We start from the raw sequence: 18,475 nt of genomic DNA, 5'->3' as shown, positions 1-18,475 counted from the left end.
GAAAGTGCTTCTAGAGAAGCTTAATCTTTCACAAGACCTGACATGAGACACCTCCTTTGCAGTAAGCAGGCTTTCTCAGCATATGCAATGCCCCACTAATTTACAAATGCAAGCAGCTAAACTTGTCTTGCGCTATCTCAAGGGCACCATTGATCATGGTTTACAATTCAAGCGAGACTCCTCTTATTCACATCAGATTGCAAGTACACAAGGGTCTAGCTACATCATTTACTTTTGATCCAATCCCATATCATGGTCATGTAAGACAACCAACTGTTGCAAAGTCTTCAACAGAGGTCGAATATAGAACAATTGGTTCCACCACTACATTAGCTACTTTGGATCCAAGAACTGTTAAATGTGCTTCATCTTCCACTCTCCAGAAAGCCTCTGGTGGCTGGTGCACTTGGACAATCTTGGAGCAACTTATCTACGTGCAAATCCTGTTTTCCATTCTAGGATGAGGCACCTTGCAATAGACTAACATTTTGTGCGTGATCTAGTCACTTCCAAACAGCTTCAAGTGTTGCATGTTTGTTCGAGTCACCAGATTGTGGACTAGTTAACGAAGCCATTATCAACTGCGCGTTTTCTGCTACTCGAGTCCCTTTGAGTATTCATTCCTTCCACATAACGGAACTTCCGAAATCTATCATTTTATTAGTGGCCATATTTATAAATTTTAAGAGTTAATTCCTACTTGTCTACAAGTCAAATAATGGTTATTCTCTGCTATATTGTCGAAACTCAAACCTTTCGTCAACTTAAGTTAGTTGACGCAATGAAAAATAAAGGAAAATAGGTAGTTCCCTTAGTGGACTATACTACATGGTATTGTAAAGCTAGAAGAATTTATTACTTTCGAAATCTCACCATAACTTACAAAGAAGCCCTATGTTGAGGATCACCTTAGAACGTTCAACAAGATCTAGTGTGCTCTTAATTTAATTCATTTTCCACAAATAATTGCTTAGTTTTGTCAACTTCTGAGAACTTCTGGAAAGTTATACAATTATTTCTCTAACTTCAATCTTTACAAAACATGTTATACCCCAATTATTTGATGCAACTAGAACGGTTTATCACATCATATTTTCTCAAGCGATCAAGTCCATCCAACTTGTTCTACAGTTGCTTTCACGTTCCATCCTATCTATGCAGCCGAAAACCTGTAAGAGTAGAAAGCTAGAGGTGATGAACAAAACAAGCAGAGATGAAACAAACTTCCACCTGGTACACAATCCGTCAAGCCAGAGGTAGACGATAGAAACTTGCATTACCCGTGAACTAGAAAGCATTTGTTTTTCAGCAGCAAAGAGAAGGTAAATGGATTTATTTAACTGAGGTGAATAAACAAGTGGGAGCAACAAGACTCAACAATAGAATACAATTTTGATGGCTGCGTCATACTTTCATATGCATAAATGATCAAGAAACCCATGAGAAAAGTATGAAACACAGACCACAGTACTACATAGCTTACAGATTAAATTAAAATTCTAATATGCACAATTTTTTTAAATTTAATTAGAATGCACTGACAGTGTAAAAGTTTTTTACACTATCATTCAATCAAAAATCACAAGTTTTTTCTTTAAAAACAGACATTCTTGTTTTCAGCTTTTCCTTTAAAAAAATCATGAAGGAAAAATAGTAAACAAGGAAACATTTTTGTAATTATTAGGAGAAACATATACACTGAAAAAGAAAACGAAAATCAAAACAAATGCATGTTAAGCACAAACGAGATTTCATTATCAACACAAGTGTCAAGCATCATAAAAAGGGTGGTCCAGTGCAAAAGGCTTACACTCTTTTTTGATATAGGGAGGGTTTACAAGTACAAAGCCTCTACTCCATTAGTGGATAAGTTGTTTCCGAAATGTGAACCTATAATCAACATGTAAAAAAGAAACCTTACAATTGCACCAAGGCTTAGCCTCTAAAAATCTCGAATACCAAGCAGCAGCCAAAAAAAATTAAAAATCATACCAGTTTTATAAATAAAGTTTTAGAGAACAATAAGATCTTTATTCGGATCAGTTGGCAGACAATGACTGTTAATTTCATGGTGTATTTAGTGTTAGCAATAAGAAAGTTCAGTTACGTAGCAAACCAAAGTTGATATGAGGGATTTTTAATGTGTCCCAAAACTGTGCATTTTGATGTGAAAATAATTAGAAAAAGGAAAAGATCAAATGTCAAGCAAAAAAAAACTAGCAGGAAGATCCCCCCTGGCTTTCCGAATAACTCCAAAGTATATAAATACAAAATAAACCAAATGTTAGAAGCAGATTCAGTATAGATGCTTATATCAGTAAACACACAAAGGTAAAATTACTATCAAAGGATAGCAAACAAAAAAAGAATGAGTTCACGTAGTTCAGAGGACTGAGAAAAACTTGCCTGACTTTGCTGTTCTTTATGCGACAAAGACGACTCATGACTCCTGTGCATCAAATTACCATCTTTGCCTCTTCAAATCAACTAAAAGTGTTAAAAAAATAAGGAAATATTTAAAAGTAAATGATGTAGAAATTACTACCAACTTCCAATTAAAAAAATGTGCATACAGTTTTGCATCAGCAATGTATGACAGAACTCCGGATCAGTGATTGAGCACTATGTAGCTTGAACCAACCAAGATGATCAAGACCAACCGATCAACCACTCCTCCATCAGTACGACAACATCTAGGATAAAGTCCTTAACTCATTTCTTGCCACCATGTAACTATGAAAAAACTAATGAATACATGAAAGCTTGGATTTCAAAGCATGAAAAAGATATTAGATGCCAACTTTCACACCCCCATTTGCAATGCCAGACGTCAGTTAGTGATCCTCTCCATGTATACTCTGCATGACCAGAGTAACAGACCATATTTTGACATGCATAACTTTGCACAAGCCAGGAACCTGCTTAACAGAAAAATTTGACTATAAACATAAGTTGAAGAATGCATAAATATAAATAACTTGAAAAGAAACACAGCTCAGAATCATAATAAATACCCAATTCAAAGAACAGACCTAATTTATGAGAACCTACATGCATACCCTCTAGGTAACATGCAAAAGCATATGAAAGGAAAGACACTTATTACCCCTAAAAAAGAAATGTTGCTAGTTACCAAAAGCAAAAGGTCAGTATATAAATTACCAGAAAAAGGACAGTTGTGTCTTTCAAATTTTGGATGAGCAGTCTACTTGGAAGATTGAAAACAGAAATTCATAGGGCAGCCTTTTCTGTTTTGGTTGTACAAACTAACAGTCGTGTGAAACAGGAAGGAATGCATTTCTGATCTGAACAGCCATGGCAGCATGTGAGGTGAGGTGAGGTGCAAAGATGTAACAGAATACCCTTCTCAAGTATCTCTCTGATATAATTCTTCTTGTTTTTGTTTTATGTCATTTACTATAATTTTCTTTCTTTTGTATCTGTCATTGTCAGTTATAACTTTCATTTTCAGGCAGTTATAACTGACTTTTATCTTTGGAGTCCTGGCAGTATATTTTGGGTTGTAAGTCAACAACTCCATCATCTTTGTAATTTTATCACAAATCAATACAACTTTATTTTCTATATTCTCTGCAGACCTAATATGGTCTCTAGAGCATATTGATCATATCCCATGGCTTCTGAAAACCAACCACCTCCGCTACCGCCGCCAGTTCAAGCTCCACCGTGGAAGTCATATCCTCTGTACTATTGAAAGAAAAGGAAAGGGATAGAGTCTTCTTGTTCGCATGGTTGTAGCAAAAAACAAGGCCTTTAGATTCACCCCAGCCAGCCAGTGGGTGGCATACTCATCTTGTGAGAACAACACTACAGAGAAGCTAAGTCCATGGTCTACATGTAACTTAATAGTTAACCAAAGAGTGTGATTATAAGCACTCCCCAAATTTCCAAATTTTTAACATGTAATGTAGAAGTCTTGGGTTATCTAGTATTGTCAGGTTATCAGGCTATGGGCAAATATGTCATGTTAACACAGCCGACCGGTAAAATGTGTGAAATTTTGGGTGTGTGTGAATCATTTTCCATAACCAAAACATGATTTATTTCCCCCCACCCCCAACTTGAGTGGCGAAATTTTTGGTTAAGGAGAATGAAGGGGGAACACTTCCGCAATAGTTAAATGCTCTGCAACAAGCTTTGGGAGCAAGGAGGCTCCATTCTGTGACAGTGCAGTAGCAACCACTCCAACCATTGTTAACTACTCTGATTCAGGTACAGTCAATGTCTTATAAGCTGGCTGGAGCCTCAACCAAAAACCATAGTCTCCAATTGCAAATAACATAGCGCAAGGCCTCCATATCCCTCTAGTTCAGTTATTTCTACTTCTACATAATAAAGATATTCAAACTCTAAATTCAATAATTTGGTTTAAGATGAAGCAAAATTAAATTAGAAACATCTTAACAATTGCCACCAATCATTAGGGACTTGAACTATACCTTTAGACAAAATAACATTTCAGTCTTCATGTAGTGAGATCTTATGATATATCAAGACTTGGAATGATTTTTGGAAGCAGTCTGTCAGGTGGCCTTGAACATGACTCACCATCACTATTTAGGAATTTGAGTTCATTTTCAAGAACAGAGTAAGCTTCTGAAAATGCCTGCAACAATATTATCACTAATGAGAAACACTACCAGAAAAATCAAATTCATCAAAGCACAATTCTTAAATAAAACCAATTTCAATTTTCAAGAATCTTATTTTAGTGCAATATTTTGGTGATTCAAGGATGACACATAAATTGTTAATAATATACAATGATTTTGATGAACTTCAAGAAGTTTAAACTCAGTACTCAAAATATAATATATATGTAATTATGTACCCATTAGAGTTCTACTAACATTTTTTTTTTTGGAAGGCAGAAAATATATATATTATTAATCAGAAACACAGCAGCACCAGAGGTACTGCTGGTGACATATACATAGGTACAAGACACCTATTATAACACCCTCCAATACAAGATTTGAGAAAAACCAACATTGACCCCACCACATAGGATAGATATGTCCAACCCATATTAACCAAAATATTCCACAAGGTTGGAAGACCAGTGATTGAAAGAAGTACTAAACTTTTTCTCTCTGGTCCAAGCTACTAGCCACTTGTGGGTAAACTGCAGCTTAATCTTTTAGAGTCAATTATGCTATAAGTGTTGGAAAACCACCTTAATTGCTGTCACCCATAGAGCACCTTAGTTGTGGCATCTTTGGGCTGCCTTAATTCCAGCATTGAGGGTGTGTTTAGTCCCACATGACAAGGAATGTGGCTTAAATAAAGCTTATAAAGCTTGGATAATCCTCACCTTACAATTCAGTTTTCTGGGGTTGAATTAGGTCCTAAGCCTAAATTCTAACAGTAAGTTAACAAGGCTTGCCAGACTTCCAACAAAATTTGTCCATCCTCTACAACTTTCAAGAACACATTTCCTCTCAAAATATCAAGCTGACACATGCCACATTGTTATTCAAAGTAGATTTGTCATTCACAGGAATTTCAGGCACATTATTGCATAAAAAGTTATAGACACCTTGATCAGTTAATAAAGACATTAGAAGCTGCTTTACTGCCAAAATTAAACGAAAGATTTTCTTTTTTATTGGTTTGAATTACAGATAGTTTAACAGCTTGTGGATAATATCAACCACAGGTTTCTTTTTCCTGTCATCATGGCATAGCAAAGGCCAAGTATGAGAACTGAAATATGGAAAACATGTTGGTAATCAATACCTTAATACATTGATGTATTCGGAAGCAATTCCTTCCCACATTATTTGTTGGAAAAAGAGGATCATCTATGTGAATTGGATCAATGCTGTAAAGAAGGTAATTATCATTTAGCTGGAGAAAAAGGAATCATATCGCACTGCAGATAAAAAGTTTGGTTTCTATATTACCTACAACCTCTTTCTCTTTTTATATAAAGTCCAGTTCCCTGAACTGATATTCTCATTTGGCGAGGATCAAACACATTCCTAAAAGAAAAACCGTTGAATTGAATTCTAACAAAAAAAAATAAGATTATACAAGTCCTCTCTAGTAGCAACAATAAAATAAATAATTATGACTAGTTCTCTCACCCAAAAAAGTAAAGAAAATCCATCAGAAGGCTTCCATAATTCTGCCAGAAAATGTAAGAGAAACTTATTTAGTAACAGTAAAATATCTGAAATAAAAAAAGAAAAAAGGAGCCGAGGAAGTAAAAACTACAGCTCTCCATAACCCAGCTTGTTTTTTTATACTAAATCCTCATTTGATTAAAAGAAAAATCAAAATAAGAGTAAAGTCTAGTTTTTCATTCTCTTTAAATTCTGGCATTCTACCCTTAGTTTCATAATAATTTAGAAGATGATAGAAAATGTTATTATTATTAGTCCACGATGGCCATCAACAGATACAGACTGGAATAACTAGAGCGATCAAAGTTTACTTGGTTGATTGGCCGGCCAAGATGGTGCTCATGCTGAAGAAATCGTATAATTAGTAAGACCTGAATACAAAATACAAAACAAAAACAAATGTAAGTTTAGCAGATCCAGACTAAAACAATGACAATGACAAAGCAGACTCATTAAATCCAGAAAGAAAATTTTTCAAGAGCAACATAGTTGCAAAAAAAAATTGGGTTTAAGAGGAAGACAGTAAGATATGTTAAAGTGTGTTTCCTACACAGCTTCCGCCTCAATTTCAAAAAGCAAGTGAATCTAAAGCACATATTCCCAAAGAAACTGAGATCATAAAAATCTTTTTTTTCTTCACTTTTTCCACTGATTATCACTAAACTACTGAGGACAAGATTATATGAAACAATTATCATGCCAGTTGCAATTGCAGATAGATCTGAAAATGTAATAAAATCAAAGACTCTTCAAATCTTCATAACCTATCTGAAAAGCTAGGTCAATTTGTGTTACTACAGTAGAAAAGGGACTAAGAAAATTCATCGAGAAATGAAAATTGACTGAAAAAGGAAGCAATCATGCATACCAAACAGTAGGAACTTAAGCCACCAGAGTAGGACTGATCAAGGCTCCGATCAGCCAAAAACTGTTTTAGTACCAAAGCAAGAGGTGTAGCAGCAGGAAATTGCGCTGTCAACTCCTTAACCTACAGGAAGCAGTATCATTACTTTGAATTACCAAGCAAAATAAAGAGAACCACATGATACATTTGACCTCAAGTACAGTATCAAAGATGAATATAGAACAACTAATTCACTTATAGTTGATTTTGTTGACAGCCCATTGGATCTCAACAATCCCAACCAATGGACTTATTCAGTTCTGCTGCTCTTAACAATCAACACAAAAAATAAAAAATAGTTGTGTTATGCTGTGTCTAATCCAAGTTCTTGTGATATGTTAACTAAACCATGGGATCAAGCTGAATTATTTAAAAATATTCCAGGGAGGAGGTACAAGAGGAAAATATAAGATATAAATCAAAGCATTTTATATATATGACATCAAGCTTCTTTGAAGTACAATTTTTGTTGCATTTCTTCTCATCAATGTTGTTAAAATAAGTGGACCATTTCACAGGTAGCCATCTAATTCTGCATTCTACATATGTAACAAAGCAATCCTAACAACCCACCCTAAGTTTAGGCTTGGGGTTAAAATATATTTGTGAAAAAAAGATAATTTAATAAAAAAATTGAAGGTATTTGTTCATACAAATTAGCATGTTTGGTACAACTTCAAAGAAATTTTTCCAACTTCCTGAGTGAGATTTGGGGAAAAAATTATTTTCCAAAAAATAGTCTATCCCAATCAAATAAATAAAGAAATTTCTTCAAGATTTATGATTAGACAAATAAAGCAGGTTACTCTCTTCTTGAACTAGGGCATACATCTGTGTGTGTGCATGCATATGGTGCACACACGCAAGCTTGCATGTCCTTTTGACCAAAAGATGGATAGGTATCCAACAGAAAAAGAAAAAACAATATAAATAACCACAGAAACAGGAAGAGTTTATGTAATTGAGGGCCCTATAGACATTGGAAAATCACCATTTCTGTAGTCTGGAGTCCAGTATGTGATGGGGACTTGAAGCTGATGTCCAGTCTAACTGATTTCGATTTCAAGGCATCAAATTTCATTTGGGAGCCTTTGGGCAAAGCCGAATCTTCTAACCGAATGCTATCAGATTGATTGTCATTACCATGTTCTCCAGGAGTACAATGTGGCTCTTCATTTAACGACTGTATCATAGGAGCTAAAGAGGTAATAACATCCTGAGGTACTTCCACCACAAGCATAATAATAGGAATCTGATAGAAAAAAGATACAGAATGATATCTTATCAGAAATCAAGATAAGAGTACACTTATTAAGTAGATAATAACAATTAACAGCTTAAGAGAGAGAAGAGGTATTACAGCTGTATTTTCCACTGTCTTCAGAGAATCATTTTTCACCCAATCCTGATTGGCAAGATACCTAGCTGCATGCTGGCAAATAAACATAATGGCATCAATTGTCTGATATACAGAAAATCTTCTTGTTCTTATTATTACTATTGATAAAATATATACAAACTAGGAAGCAGAAATCATTATATCCACCAACAATTTCGTTACAAAGAAGAAGACAAAGAATAAACAGCAATGCAATAAAAAATTCTCTTTGCATGTCGATCAAATAAAATATCATTCAAACAGAATTCGAAAGATTAATTAACAAGATCTGTAACACGCAAGTTGTGCAGGAAGATTGAGAGGTAAAGCAAAACATGTTTTAATGTCTCAATTTTCAGGAAAGTCATGTTCAATTCAAGCCTATCCAAAATATAAAGGTCCACACCACCAACTAGCTTCCAGTTTATTTCAAATAAAAAACCAGTTTGTAAAGTATGAAAGAGAAAGAAACAAGTCAATGAACTGGCAGGGCAAGTGCAGACTATTTTATATCATAGTGCACTTCATATATTCATGGCAAGTGCCAACTCAAATTCTAATACAAATCCTATTAATGTAGATGTGCACACCCAACAGGCAACAGGCAACAGGTAGATGGAGAGTCAAAAGTAAAGCCTCATTTATTGCCAATATTACCTGAAGACACGTTTCTTTAATTCCATTACGACCTTCCAGTATTCCAGCTTCTTTAATAGGTTCCTGAATATTTTATTTCAGAAGTTAAAGAAAGAGTGTTAATCCATCATAGTAATGACATGGCAAGTACCACAAACATGAGAAAAAAGGAAAAAATTTACCAGGTTTCTCACTGGAGGGAGACCAACCACAAGGTCAACATCACTTGTTGGAAGGGACATACCAGTTGCATTGGAACCAAATATGTTTGTACGGGATCTGGGCCACAGAACCTGCAGAAATCGTGTAACTCTCTTGACAGCCCAATTAATGTAAGGCCTCCTGGCCATATTTTCTGCAGCAACCTGGAGTCCATTATAATAATTATAAGTAACATGATTAGGTTTCGGGTGATGATATCAAGAAATATAAGGTTTCTACAGATTCAATAGCAATTCTATTTGGAAAGATTTTAAACAAAGGACTGGAATGCTGATAAGAAACAATGATGAAAATATAAGGATAAAGATACTAAAACAACCTATGTAAAGTTCAAATGTGGATCATTCAGGGAAAAAATTAGAATGGACGGGATGTTATCCACTAGCTTGCAAAGGAGTATGTGAGAAGTGTGCAAGTATGTTTTTTAAGTATAACAAATAAGCCCTGTACCTGTTTACAGAAAGAGTCAATCTCATCATGTAGAATGCCATGCATCAAAGTTAAAGATGCACTCTGTGCAGAACAGCTTTGTAAGTCTGGAGGTTGCAAGGGGAAGGTGACATCTGGCTGTATAATTCAAAACCCACAATGAACACCAACATATACACAAAAAGTAAGACTTGAGTAAGGATCTTTCTTACGTGTTCCTGGTCACGTGCTATCTGTGACAATGCAATCAGGCGGTCCTGCAGCAAGGCAGCAGGTAAAGGCTGAATCAAAGGTCGCACCGCAAGATTATTACTTCTCCAAGGCCACACAACTTCAGCACCATCCATTCTTAAACATGCTTCCTCAAAATTACTCCCATCATGATACCAGCCTCGCATTCCCCAGTGCCTAGGGCTGGAACTACCAGATCTAACAGTGGGAAAACCCCTGTGTTTCCTGGAGTCACTCACAGGGGATGGTGGGGGTGGACGAGGTGCACGTGGAACACAAAGCACTACAGGCGATGGTGGCCGCTTTATACGAGGCTGCTCCCGCCTGGAGGGAGGAACACAGGGACTTTTATGATCAAACCTTTCCCTTGACAAGTTAGGAATAATTATTGGCCGTAGAATAGGATATGGATGTGAATCACCTGCCTTTCCTTCAACTTCTCCAGGCAAATTATTACCCAAAGAACCAGAAGTATCTTCATCCACTGCTGCATCTGTAACTGAAGAAGAATGCAGCATCTTTCCAGGTACTTCATTACCTGACATCACATAACCAATAGTCTGGGTAGCAGTTCCTACAGGATCGAAAGGAGAACAAAATGTAGCAGCAGTGGGTGATGTTAAACCATTCGTACTATACGAAGAAGAGAAAGCAACCATATCATCCACCGTCCTATTCATGTCAGCATCACGCAAAGCCCATAGACTGTCATCAGAGCTAAGCGAGGGAGGCCGGGAGAAACCTTTCCCTGGATAGTCAGAAGGGTTCCAGTACATTACACCGCCACCAAAATATTGATTATAATCTATACCAGAAACAGTATGAACCTCATACTCTTCCTCAGATACACAGTGATTGTCAAATTCATCAGCTAGCTCCAATGTATTTGTCAGATCAGGTAAATCCCATACATCCCCGGAATATTTTCTTTCATCATCAGGAGCAGTTGCATCAACCTGCATGTTGTGAACAGCCAATCCTTTTGAAAAGGTACATTGCTTCCTAGATATAAAACCAGAGTCATAGTTATAGTTTGGTGATGGGGTCATGCCACCACGAAAAACTGGGGGCCAGTCAAAACTCATAGGAATAGGACGAGACAGGATTGGGTTGCACCCACCTTCAATAGGAGGATTTCTTGCCTGCTGTAATGTGGGAACAAATGGGTGGCAGAAGTGATTATGCCAATTGTGCCCAACATCCAGATGTAATCTATCTGTGGCAGGAGGGAGATGTGAGTTAAAAGATGGAAAATAGATAGAAGGTAAGCCAGGCCACTCATATGGACTGCACTTTGAGAAAGCTGAATTTCTACTTTCAAATAGACATCTATCACGCTCCTTCAACAACCCAAATTCTTTTGCATTAACCTCTCTAATTGGTTTGTCAGGAACAGTGGTCTTTAAATCAGCTTTGGCAGCACATGATGAGTTCAAAGGACAGGTATCTTCCTTGCTGAAGAAACTACCTTGTTTCACCGCAGGTACAGGAGGAGTTGTAGCAGCAGTACAATCTATGTCACAAGTTAAAGTATCTAATCCAGAACATAAAGTTTTCCTTTCATCTGACAATAAACAACACTGAGGACCTAAACTATTGCCACTTTCAGCAAGATCTTCAGTCTTTCCTTCAACTTTCCTGGTAGAACTGTTCTCCCTACTAAGCCCACTAAGAGAACTACAAAGGCTTGAATTTGAAGCAAGGATGTCATTACCAATTGCATTGTCATTTTTGACATTCTGAATGGTAGAACTATTCAAAAACCTATCACATATTGCCACCTCACCTTCAGAAATAACTGTGGTAGAGGCAGCATGGATACTTGACTTTTGAGAATCTCCACCTGCACTGATGAGAATATTTTTACTTTTATTTTTCTCTTTTCTACTTCTTGAAGTGGTCCGTACTTTTATTTTGCCAATATCCAATCCTTGAGTATGATCCTGATGACAAGTGGCTAGTTAAAAACCATTTAAATCTTTAACATGAAATATGAATTAGATTAAAGAAAAAAGATTTGCAACCATTTTTACAGTTGATGATGGGAACTCCATAGAAATCTCCTTCCCCATATGAACAGCAGGAAGTTCACTGGATGCCACTAAATCAGTCTTCTTTTTATTATCCACTTTACAATCAATGTCCTGTAATATCATATGGAACAAATCAGAATTGCAATTGGTAGCATTAATGGGATAAAATTATTTCAGCCATCTCTTTAAATAAAGATTAGTACCTTCAGTGGATTTTCATGTGAAATATCATCCACACAAGTCTTAGAGACAGGATTTTGCCTTTTATTATTGCGATTTCGTCCCTTCTTTTTACGGTTAGAAACACTAGGCTTTTCTTTAGGTTTACCTGATGAAGACTTGTCATGTTCCTCTCCTAATAGTTCAAGTTTTGTGCAGTCAAGTGAAATAACCATCAGAAATCCCCGCATTTTTCTTAATATACAATCAGATATCGTACAGACAGAACCCAACGAACTAAAGAAAAGGTTTTCTATGTCATATTCACTATTAAGACTTGATGTAACCATCATATTAACATCATGAAGTACTAATAAAGAATTAAAGGCTCTGGCTAAAGCAGCAGGTTTTTTACAAAAAGTGACTGACGAAATAACTGTTCCAAATTCCATATCGGCAGGAAGAGCGGAAATGCTACGTTTAGATGGCACAGGATGATTGCTTTGCAGTAATTTATCCACTCCCATACTGTATAGCCAAATCTCATCTTCAGAGGAACTACTTGCCACTTCCAAAACATCATGAGTCTGAAAACTTATGAAAAATAAGTCAGCCTAGTACCTAGAGAAGGCCATAAAAATATATTAACCTAGATCATAACATGTAAGAATATACTAACTGATAACAAACCCTGATATTGAGAAGTCATAAAAACAGAAAGTATAAAACTACTCATCACATCCAAGATTAGATATTCCAAAGGAGCTTTAACATCTTGATAGCATGGAAGTAGTTAGCTGGAATAAAATGTGGTTGGACCAAATTTCATCCAATTTATTACATTATTTAGAGATTCATTTATAAATCTTAGAATATTGTTTAAAAAAAGAGAGAAATGTGAGAGTTTTTTTGGCCTTCTAAATCATTGTACTCTTCTCTTTTTACAGATACTTATTATATTAAATTATTCCTATATTTTTTACTACAGTCAATATTGTTTTGGATAAAATACAAATTCCTAATTATCAAAAGCTATATAAAATAAAATTCCAAAAGACAACTCTAAGTTTTCACTATAAGTATATCTTTAACAATATCAAAGTATCAGCAAATTCAAGGTACCACAATAAACATCAGCAGCTAAAATATGAAACAAGTCCAATTTCAAAAGTAAAGGCATAAGTGATTATTATGTGGACCTCTTCTATTCCTCCAGTCCCCTTTTCTCCTAACAAGTCGGCAATCCCTCCCCACCCAAAAATGAAAAACTATCTTATATAGCCACAAATAACTATAAAGTTAAGAATGTACTTTATAATGAACATCATCACTAGCAGTAAACACCACCAGTGCATTCATTAATGTTCACACATCAATTAAGCTTAAAACGAAAGAAAAAGGAAGTAGCTTTGTGATCCCAAAAGGCCAAAACCATGGGTGCACATATCAAAGTTCACTAAAAATGAGTTTTACATTGAAGCTCCTCTTTGACATTCCAAAAATTTCCTTTTAAGGAATTACACAATCTTGTAGAACCATAATTATGTTCTGATATAATTGACAAAGAATGAATGGTTGCATATTACTTTGAATGATTTGTCACTTTTTTAGATTTTACTCCTAGTGTACAGTGGAAAAAAAAATTGCACTCCCTCACCACTTTTCCAAACTTGTTCAGGTAGCCAAATTTGGGCAAATATAAAAATATAGTTGATCCAATTAAGTCAACAGTTACAATTGTAAGCATGACACTACCGGTACTCAAAATATACACCACAACAAAATGAAACCAAGTTGAACTATCCTAATGGATTTGCTAATCATTGCCGGGGCAAAGATTACAGAATTTTTCTTCCCATAAATTACAATGTATGCATTAGTAACATTCATAACATTAAATGTTACCCTCTTCAATAAAAGCATTCCAATTCTTTAATCACTGGGTAACATCATCGATGTATTCCAACTATCAACTTTTATTAACTATTCCACCAATTCCACAATTTAGATAGTATTTAGTCCAGTTTGTTACAGCTTTTCTTCTCCTTACAAGGAAAAGTTTGTTGAGGAAAACTTTAAATTTTTATAAAAGAAAAAAATGAAAAAATAGCTTTTAAAAATACGTTCCATATCCTAACTTCTCTCTTCCTCTCATTCTCAACTGATCAATTGTAGCATTGAAATGGAGCTTTTAAGCTAAAACCGTAAAACAACTGTTTACTTTACTTTTAAAATTCTAAGTTTTACACGTTCCCTAGAAATCTTCCATGAACTGTAATTTTTCCCAGAATAGAAATAAGTTAACCAGTTATCACTAACTAAGCAATTCACACATCACACTAACAGTTCCATAAGTTCCCAGGAAAGTGCCAACAAAATGGAAACAAGTTAAGCAGATATCACAAACTATTCACACATCACACTAACAGTTCCATGAGTTCCCAGGAAAGTCCCAACAAAATGGAAATAAGTTAAGCAGATATCACCAACTATTCACACATCACACTAACAGTTCCATGAGTTCCCAGGAAAGTGCCAACAAAATGGAAATAAGTTAAGCAGATATCACCAACTATTCACACATCACACTAACAGTTCCATGAGTTCCCAGGAAAGTGCCAACAAAATGGAAATAAGTTAAGCAGATATCACCAACTATTCACACATCACACTAACAGTTCTATAAGTTCCCAGAAAAGTACCAAGGGTTTTGCAGCTTTCATGAGGAAGGTGGAAATGACCTTCCTCCTGGTCCCAGCATCCAAATTCCCCCACCAATCCACACACCCCTTCTTCCTCCAAAACACATTCACCCCAACACCCGCAGCACCCATCTTCTCCTTCAATTTCACACCCCTTTTCCTCCCTCCACAGCAATTCAACCACGCCAACCTCATTGAAACCTCGATCCTATTCGCAATAAACGCCTCAATTCCATAGTATCCCTTCGATTTCAGCCAATGCAACTCCACCCAGTCCTCGCCGAGCTCGGCCTCCTCCCCGCGGAGGAACCCACCGCCGGAAATCCGGTCCATGGCCTCTACGTACCTGTCCACGTCCCCGACGAAGCCCTCGGCAAGCGCCAGCGCGTCGAGCCGCCTGGCCGAGGGCAGCGTGGCAATGGCGGCCTCCTCGCCCTCGCGCGAGTCAAACAGGCGGGAGGACTCGAAGACGGCCCGCCCAGCGGCGTCCGAGTCAGCGACGCGGGCGAGGAGGCCGCGGGACTTCTTGAAGCAGAGGGTGGGGAGGTTGTCGCGCGAGGGCAGATCAGGGAGGAGGATGAAGGAGCCGTGGCCGTGAGATCGGAGCTTCGCGAGCATCTGGAGAAGGATCTGAACGAAATTCGCATCCACGATTGTTAAATGAGCCTGGCGGTGGTGAATGGAAAGAGAAGAAAACCATTTCAAAATGGATGATCGAGGGTTAGGGTTAGGGTTGGGGTTAGGGTTTGGGGATTGGGAATGGTAGAGTGAGATGTGAGAGGTGAGGGTGTCGATGAGTTGGTGGTGAGCCATGGGAAGGAGTTTAGGGATTGTTTGGTTTTTGTTTTCGTTTTCGGTGTTTTGCTTTAGCAGGTTGCAGGGATAATCATGGTGTGAGGGAGAAGAGAATGGCGAAAGGGAGGAATCTACGCTAGATATTTCTTTTTGTTTTTTTGGGTTCCTTTTATGTGTTTGTTTGTTTGGCCGTGTTTGGATACAACGGATAAAGGAAAAGGAGAGAGTGAAACTGAAACGAGGAATATATGACCTTGAGACCTTCTTCCTTGTATTCCGTTCTTCTGTCGGCACTCTTCTTATTTATACACATTATTTTTTCTTACAATAACTTTTGTTTTTGTCTTTCTAGCCCGTAATTATTATAAAAATAATGGAAATAGGGAATATAATTTTATGTATTCAAATAAAAATATTTATTTTTTTACTTCTTTAATCAATATTAAGGATATAGGTTAGTATTTGTCTTTTTTTTAGATTTTTCGTAATATTTTTTAGGTTAGAATATATTGATTTTTTTTATAAATACTCAAATTATTGAATTTGACGTTTTTTACAGATAAATTTTTATTTATTATTAGTTCCTCTAAAAAATTAATAACAAATAAAAAATTATCAGATAATAAATATAAAATTTATTAATTTATTTTAGACTAAAAAATATCAAAGAACTAAAAATAAAATTATTATTTTACTAAAAACTTAATGAAAAAAATTTTATATTCATTTGAAATTGAAAATATATTTTAGAAGGTTTTTTTAGAACACAAATTTAACGTTATGTTCTCTTTCTTCTGTTTTTTTTTAAAACTAATTTAACGTTACTGCTAGTTGTTTATAGTCTATAGACTACTAATGTGTTTGGTTGTGAGTTAGAGCCAATATTTTAAAAATCAGTCACATGTCTAAGCATTAAAAAATGAATAATTGAACAGTTGTTGTTTTTTATTAGTTAATTGAACAGCAGTTGAATTGGTGTCAATAAAACAATAATGATAAAATATTTTTTTAATTAATCATCATAATTAATTAAGATCTTTAATTTCTCCTTAAATTTTAAGGTATTTTTTATAAGTTTTGGTGGAATTTTTATAAGTTCTCATACTTTGGATCAAGAGAGATTAATTATAGACATGACAATAAGGTGGAGTGGGGACCATCTCCTCAATCCCGACTCTCCAATATGTCCTCTTACTCGTACCCAATGTCCGACGGATTAAAATTTATTATCTCATTCTCGTACCTGTCGGGTATCAGGTATGTCCGACCTCGTCCTCTACCCGATTCAAATTAGAAAAATAATTTTTTTATAAAAAAATATTAAAAACTTGATTTTAGAAAAAATAAATTGATTGTTAAACATTTATTTTTAACTATTTATATATCAATAAATTTATCATAACGCATGTGTCTACAAAAATCGTTAAGAAAAGAATATTAAATTAAGTAAAAATTCTAAAATAAAATTAACTAGCAATAAAAATTCTAAGTGTTTTGATTAAATTATGCAAAAATTCTAAAAAATTTAAGTGGCGGGACGGGTCCGGGTTCGAGGTCGAGGCGGATGAAGTAATTGTTAGATTTTGTGATCTTAGTTCCATTGTCCCACATCATTTGGTTTGTAAAAACTTGTGTCTCATTAGTGTTATATATAGAGACATCTTGTAAATTTTTATATTTGCAAGTAATAAAAGGTTCTCTTAGTGTAACCGTGGACGTAGACACATACATTGTGTGCTGAACCACGTTAAACTTTGTGTTTTCTCTTTTCTCCTTATTCATTTCTCTTCTTATTGCTTTATACTAACAACTGATATAAGAGCTTTTGGTTACTCCACGGGATTTCCTTAGTTTAAAGGAATTAGTGGGAGTCTTCTCAGTCTAGAGGAGGCAGTGGGAGCAATGGCATTAGAAAAGAGAAAGGTGAAGATCAAGAAGTTCAATGACAGAGATTTTAGCTTTTAGAAGATGCAGATAGAGGATTATCTATATCAAAAGAAGTTGTATCAGCCCTTATCACGGGTTAAGCCAAACGACATGAAGCAAGAAGAATGGAACTTGCTAGATCGACAGGCTCTTGGCGTGATTAGATTGACATTAGCCAAGAACGTTGCGTTCAACATCGTAAACGAGAAGACTATTGCAGGCTTAATGAAGGCGTTATCAGATATGTACGAGAAGTCGTCGGCAGCCAACAAAGTATACTTGATGCGCTGGTTGTTCAACCTCAAGATGGGATAAGGTATCTCTGCAACTGATCATATTAATGAATTTAATACTATTCTTGCTTAGTTGGAATCAGTGCAGATTAAATTTGAGGATGAGGTGAAGGCATTGATTCTATTGTCATCACTACCGAATAGTTGGGTTGCAACTGTTACGGTAGTTAGTAGTTCTACAAGGGAGAACACATTAAAGCTTAGTGACATTCGTGACTTGATCTTAAGCGAAGATGTTCGCAAGAGAGATTCAGAAGAATCTTCTAGTCATGTTTCCAATTCAACATTGAATACTGAAGGCAAGGGAAGGACTACCCAGAAAGGTCAGAATGGTCAAGGCAGATCAAAGTCAAAAGGGAAAGGTCAGAGAAAATTTCAAAGTGACATTACTTGCTGAAATTGTGACAAGAGAGGTCACTTTAGCAATCAGTGCAAGGCACCAAAGAAGAACAAGTCACACAAAAACAAGAAGCGCGATGATGATGAATCCGCAAATGCAGCAACTAATGAATTTGATAATGCATTAATTTGTTGTTTGGATAGTCCTGTTGATTCATGGATCATGGACTCAGGTGCGCCGTTCCACACCACTCCCTGTAAAGATTTATTGTCTAACTA

General features: G+C 36.0%; 1 protein-coding gene and 1 long non-coding RNA gene across 5 annotated transcripts; both read right to left on the bottom strand.

The window, feature by feature from the left end:
• Positions 1-829: 829 nt before the first annotated feature.
• Positions 830-1,896, bottom strand: LOC114405939. Its single transcript, XR_003665313.1, has 2 exons — positions 1,811-1,896; positions 830-1,169 (listed from the first exon to the last, which is right to left on the bottom strand). It is a non-coding gene; the product is annotated as an uncharacterized LOC114405939 (long non-coding RNA).
• A 677-nt stretch (positions 1,897-2,573) lies between these two features.
• On the bottom strand, positions 2,574-15,913 carry LOC114405938. 4 transcript variants are annotated; one of them, XR_003665311.1, is made up of 17 exons: positions 14,844-15,912; positions 12,186-12,728; positions 11,974-12,093; positions 9,931-11,892; positions 9,740-9,856; positions 9,250-9,432; positions 9,089-9,151; positions 8,414-8,485; positions 8,045-8,305; positions 7,018-7,137; positions 6,461-6,520; positions 6,111-6,151; positions 5,928-6,005; positions 5,761-5,845; positions 4,461-4,627; positions 3,163-4,346; positions 2,574-2,918 (listed from the first exon to the last, which is right to left on the bottom strand). XR_003665311.1 is itself a non-coding variant. In XM_028368466.1 (16 exons), the coding sequence occupies exons 1-15, from the start codon at positions 15,654-15,656 to the stop codon at positions 4,502-4,504; spliced, it is 4,644 nt and encodes a 1,547-aa protein (XP_028224267.1). In that variant the 5' UTR covers positions 15,657-15,912; the 3' UTR covers positions 2,574-2,918; positions 4,461-4,501. The 4 variants fall into 4 exon arrangements, 2 of the variants coding, with proteins under 2 accessions (XP_028224267.1, XP_028224268.1); XR_003665312.1 differs by lacking the exon at positions 5,928-6,005 and having other exon boundaries at positions 14,844-15,913; XM_028368466.1 differs by lacking the exon at positions 3,163-4,346.
• Positions 15,914-18,475: the final 2,562 nt, after the last annotated feature.

Source organism: Glycine soja, chromosome 3 (genome assembly GCF_004193775.1).
Source record: "Glycine soja cultivar W05 chromosome 3, ASM419377v2, whole genome shotgun sequence".
NCBI classification, from domain to species: Eukaryota; Viridiplantae; Streptophyta; class Magnoliopsida; order Fabales; family Fabaceae; genus Glycine; species Glycine soja.
The sequence above is the reverse complement of the archived record's forward strand: the minus strand, read 5'-3'. Positions and strand labels throughout refer to the sequence as shown.

Coding starts and splice junctions, on each gene's coding strand:
- LOC114405938 (XM_028368466.1), bottom strand. CDS start 15,656: ATGGCTCACCACCAACTCATCGACACCCTCACCTCTCACATCTCACTC. Junction 8,306..8,413: donor AGACAGTGGAAAATACAGCT/GTAATACCTCTT, acceptor TTTTTCTATCAG/ATTCCTATTATTATGCTTGT. Junction 6,006..6,110: donor GATTTTCTTTACTTTTTTGG/GTGAGAGAACTA, acceptor TTTTTCTTTTAG/GAATGTGTTTGATCCTCGCC.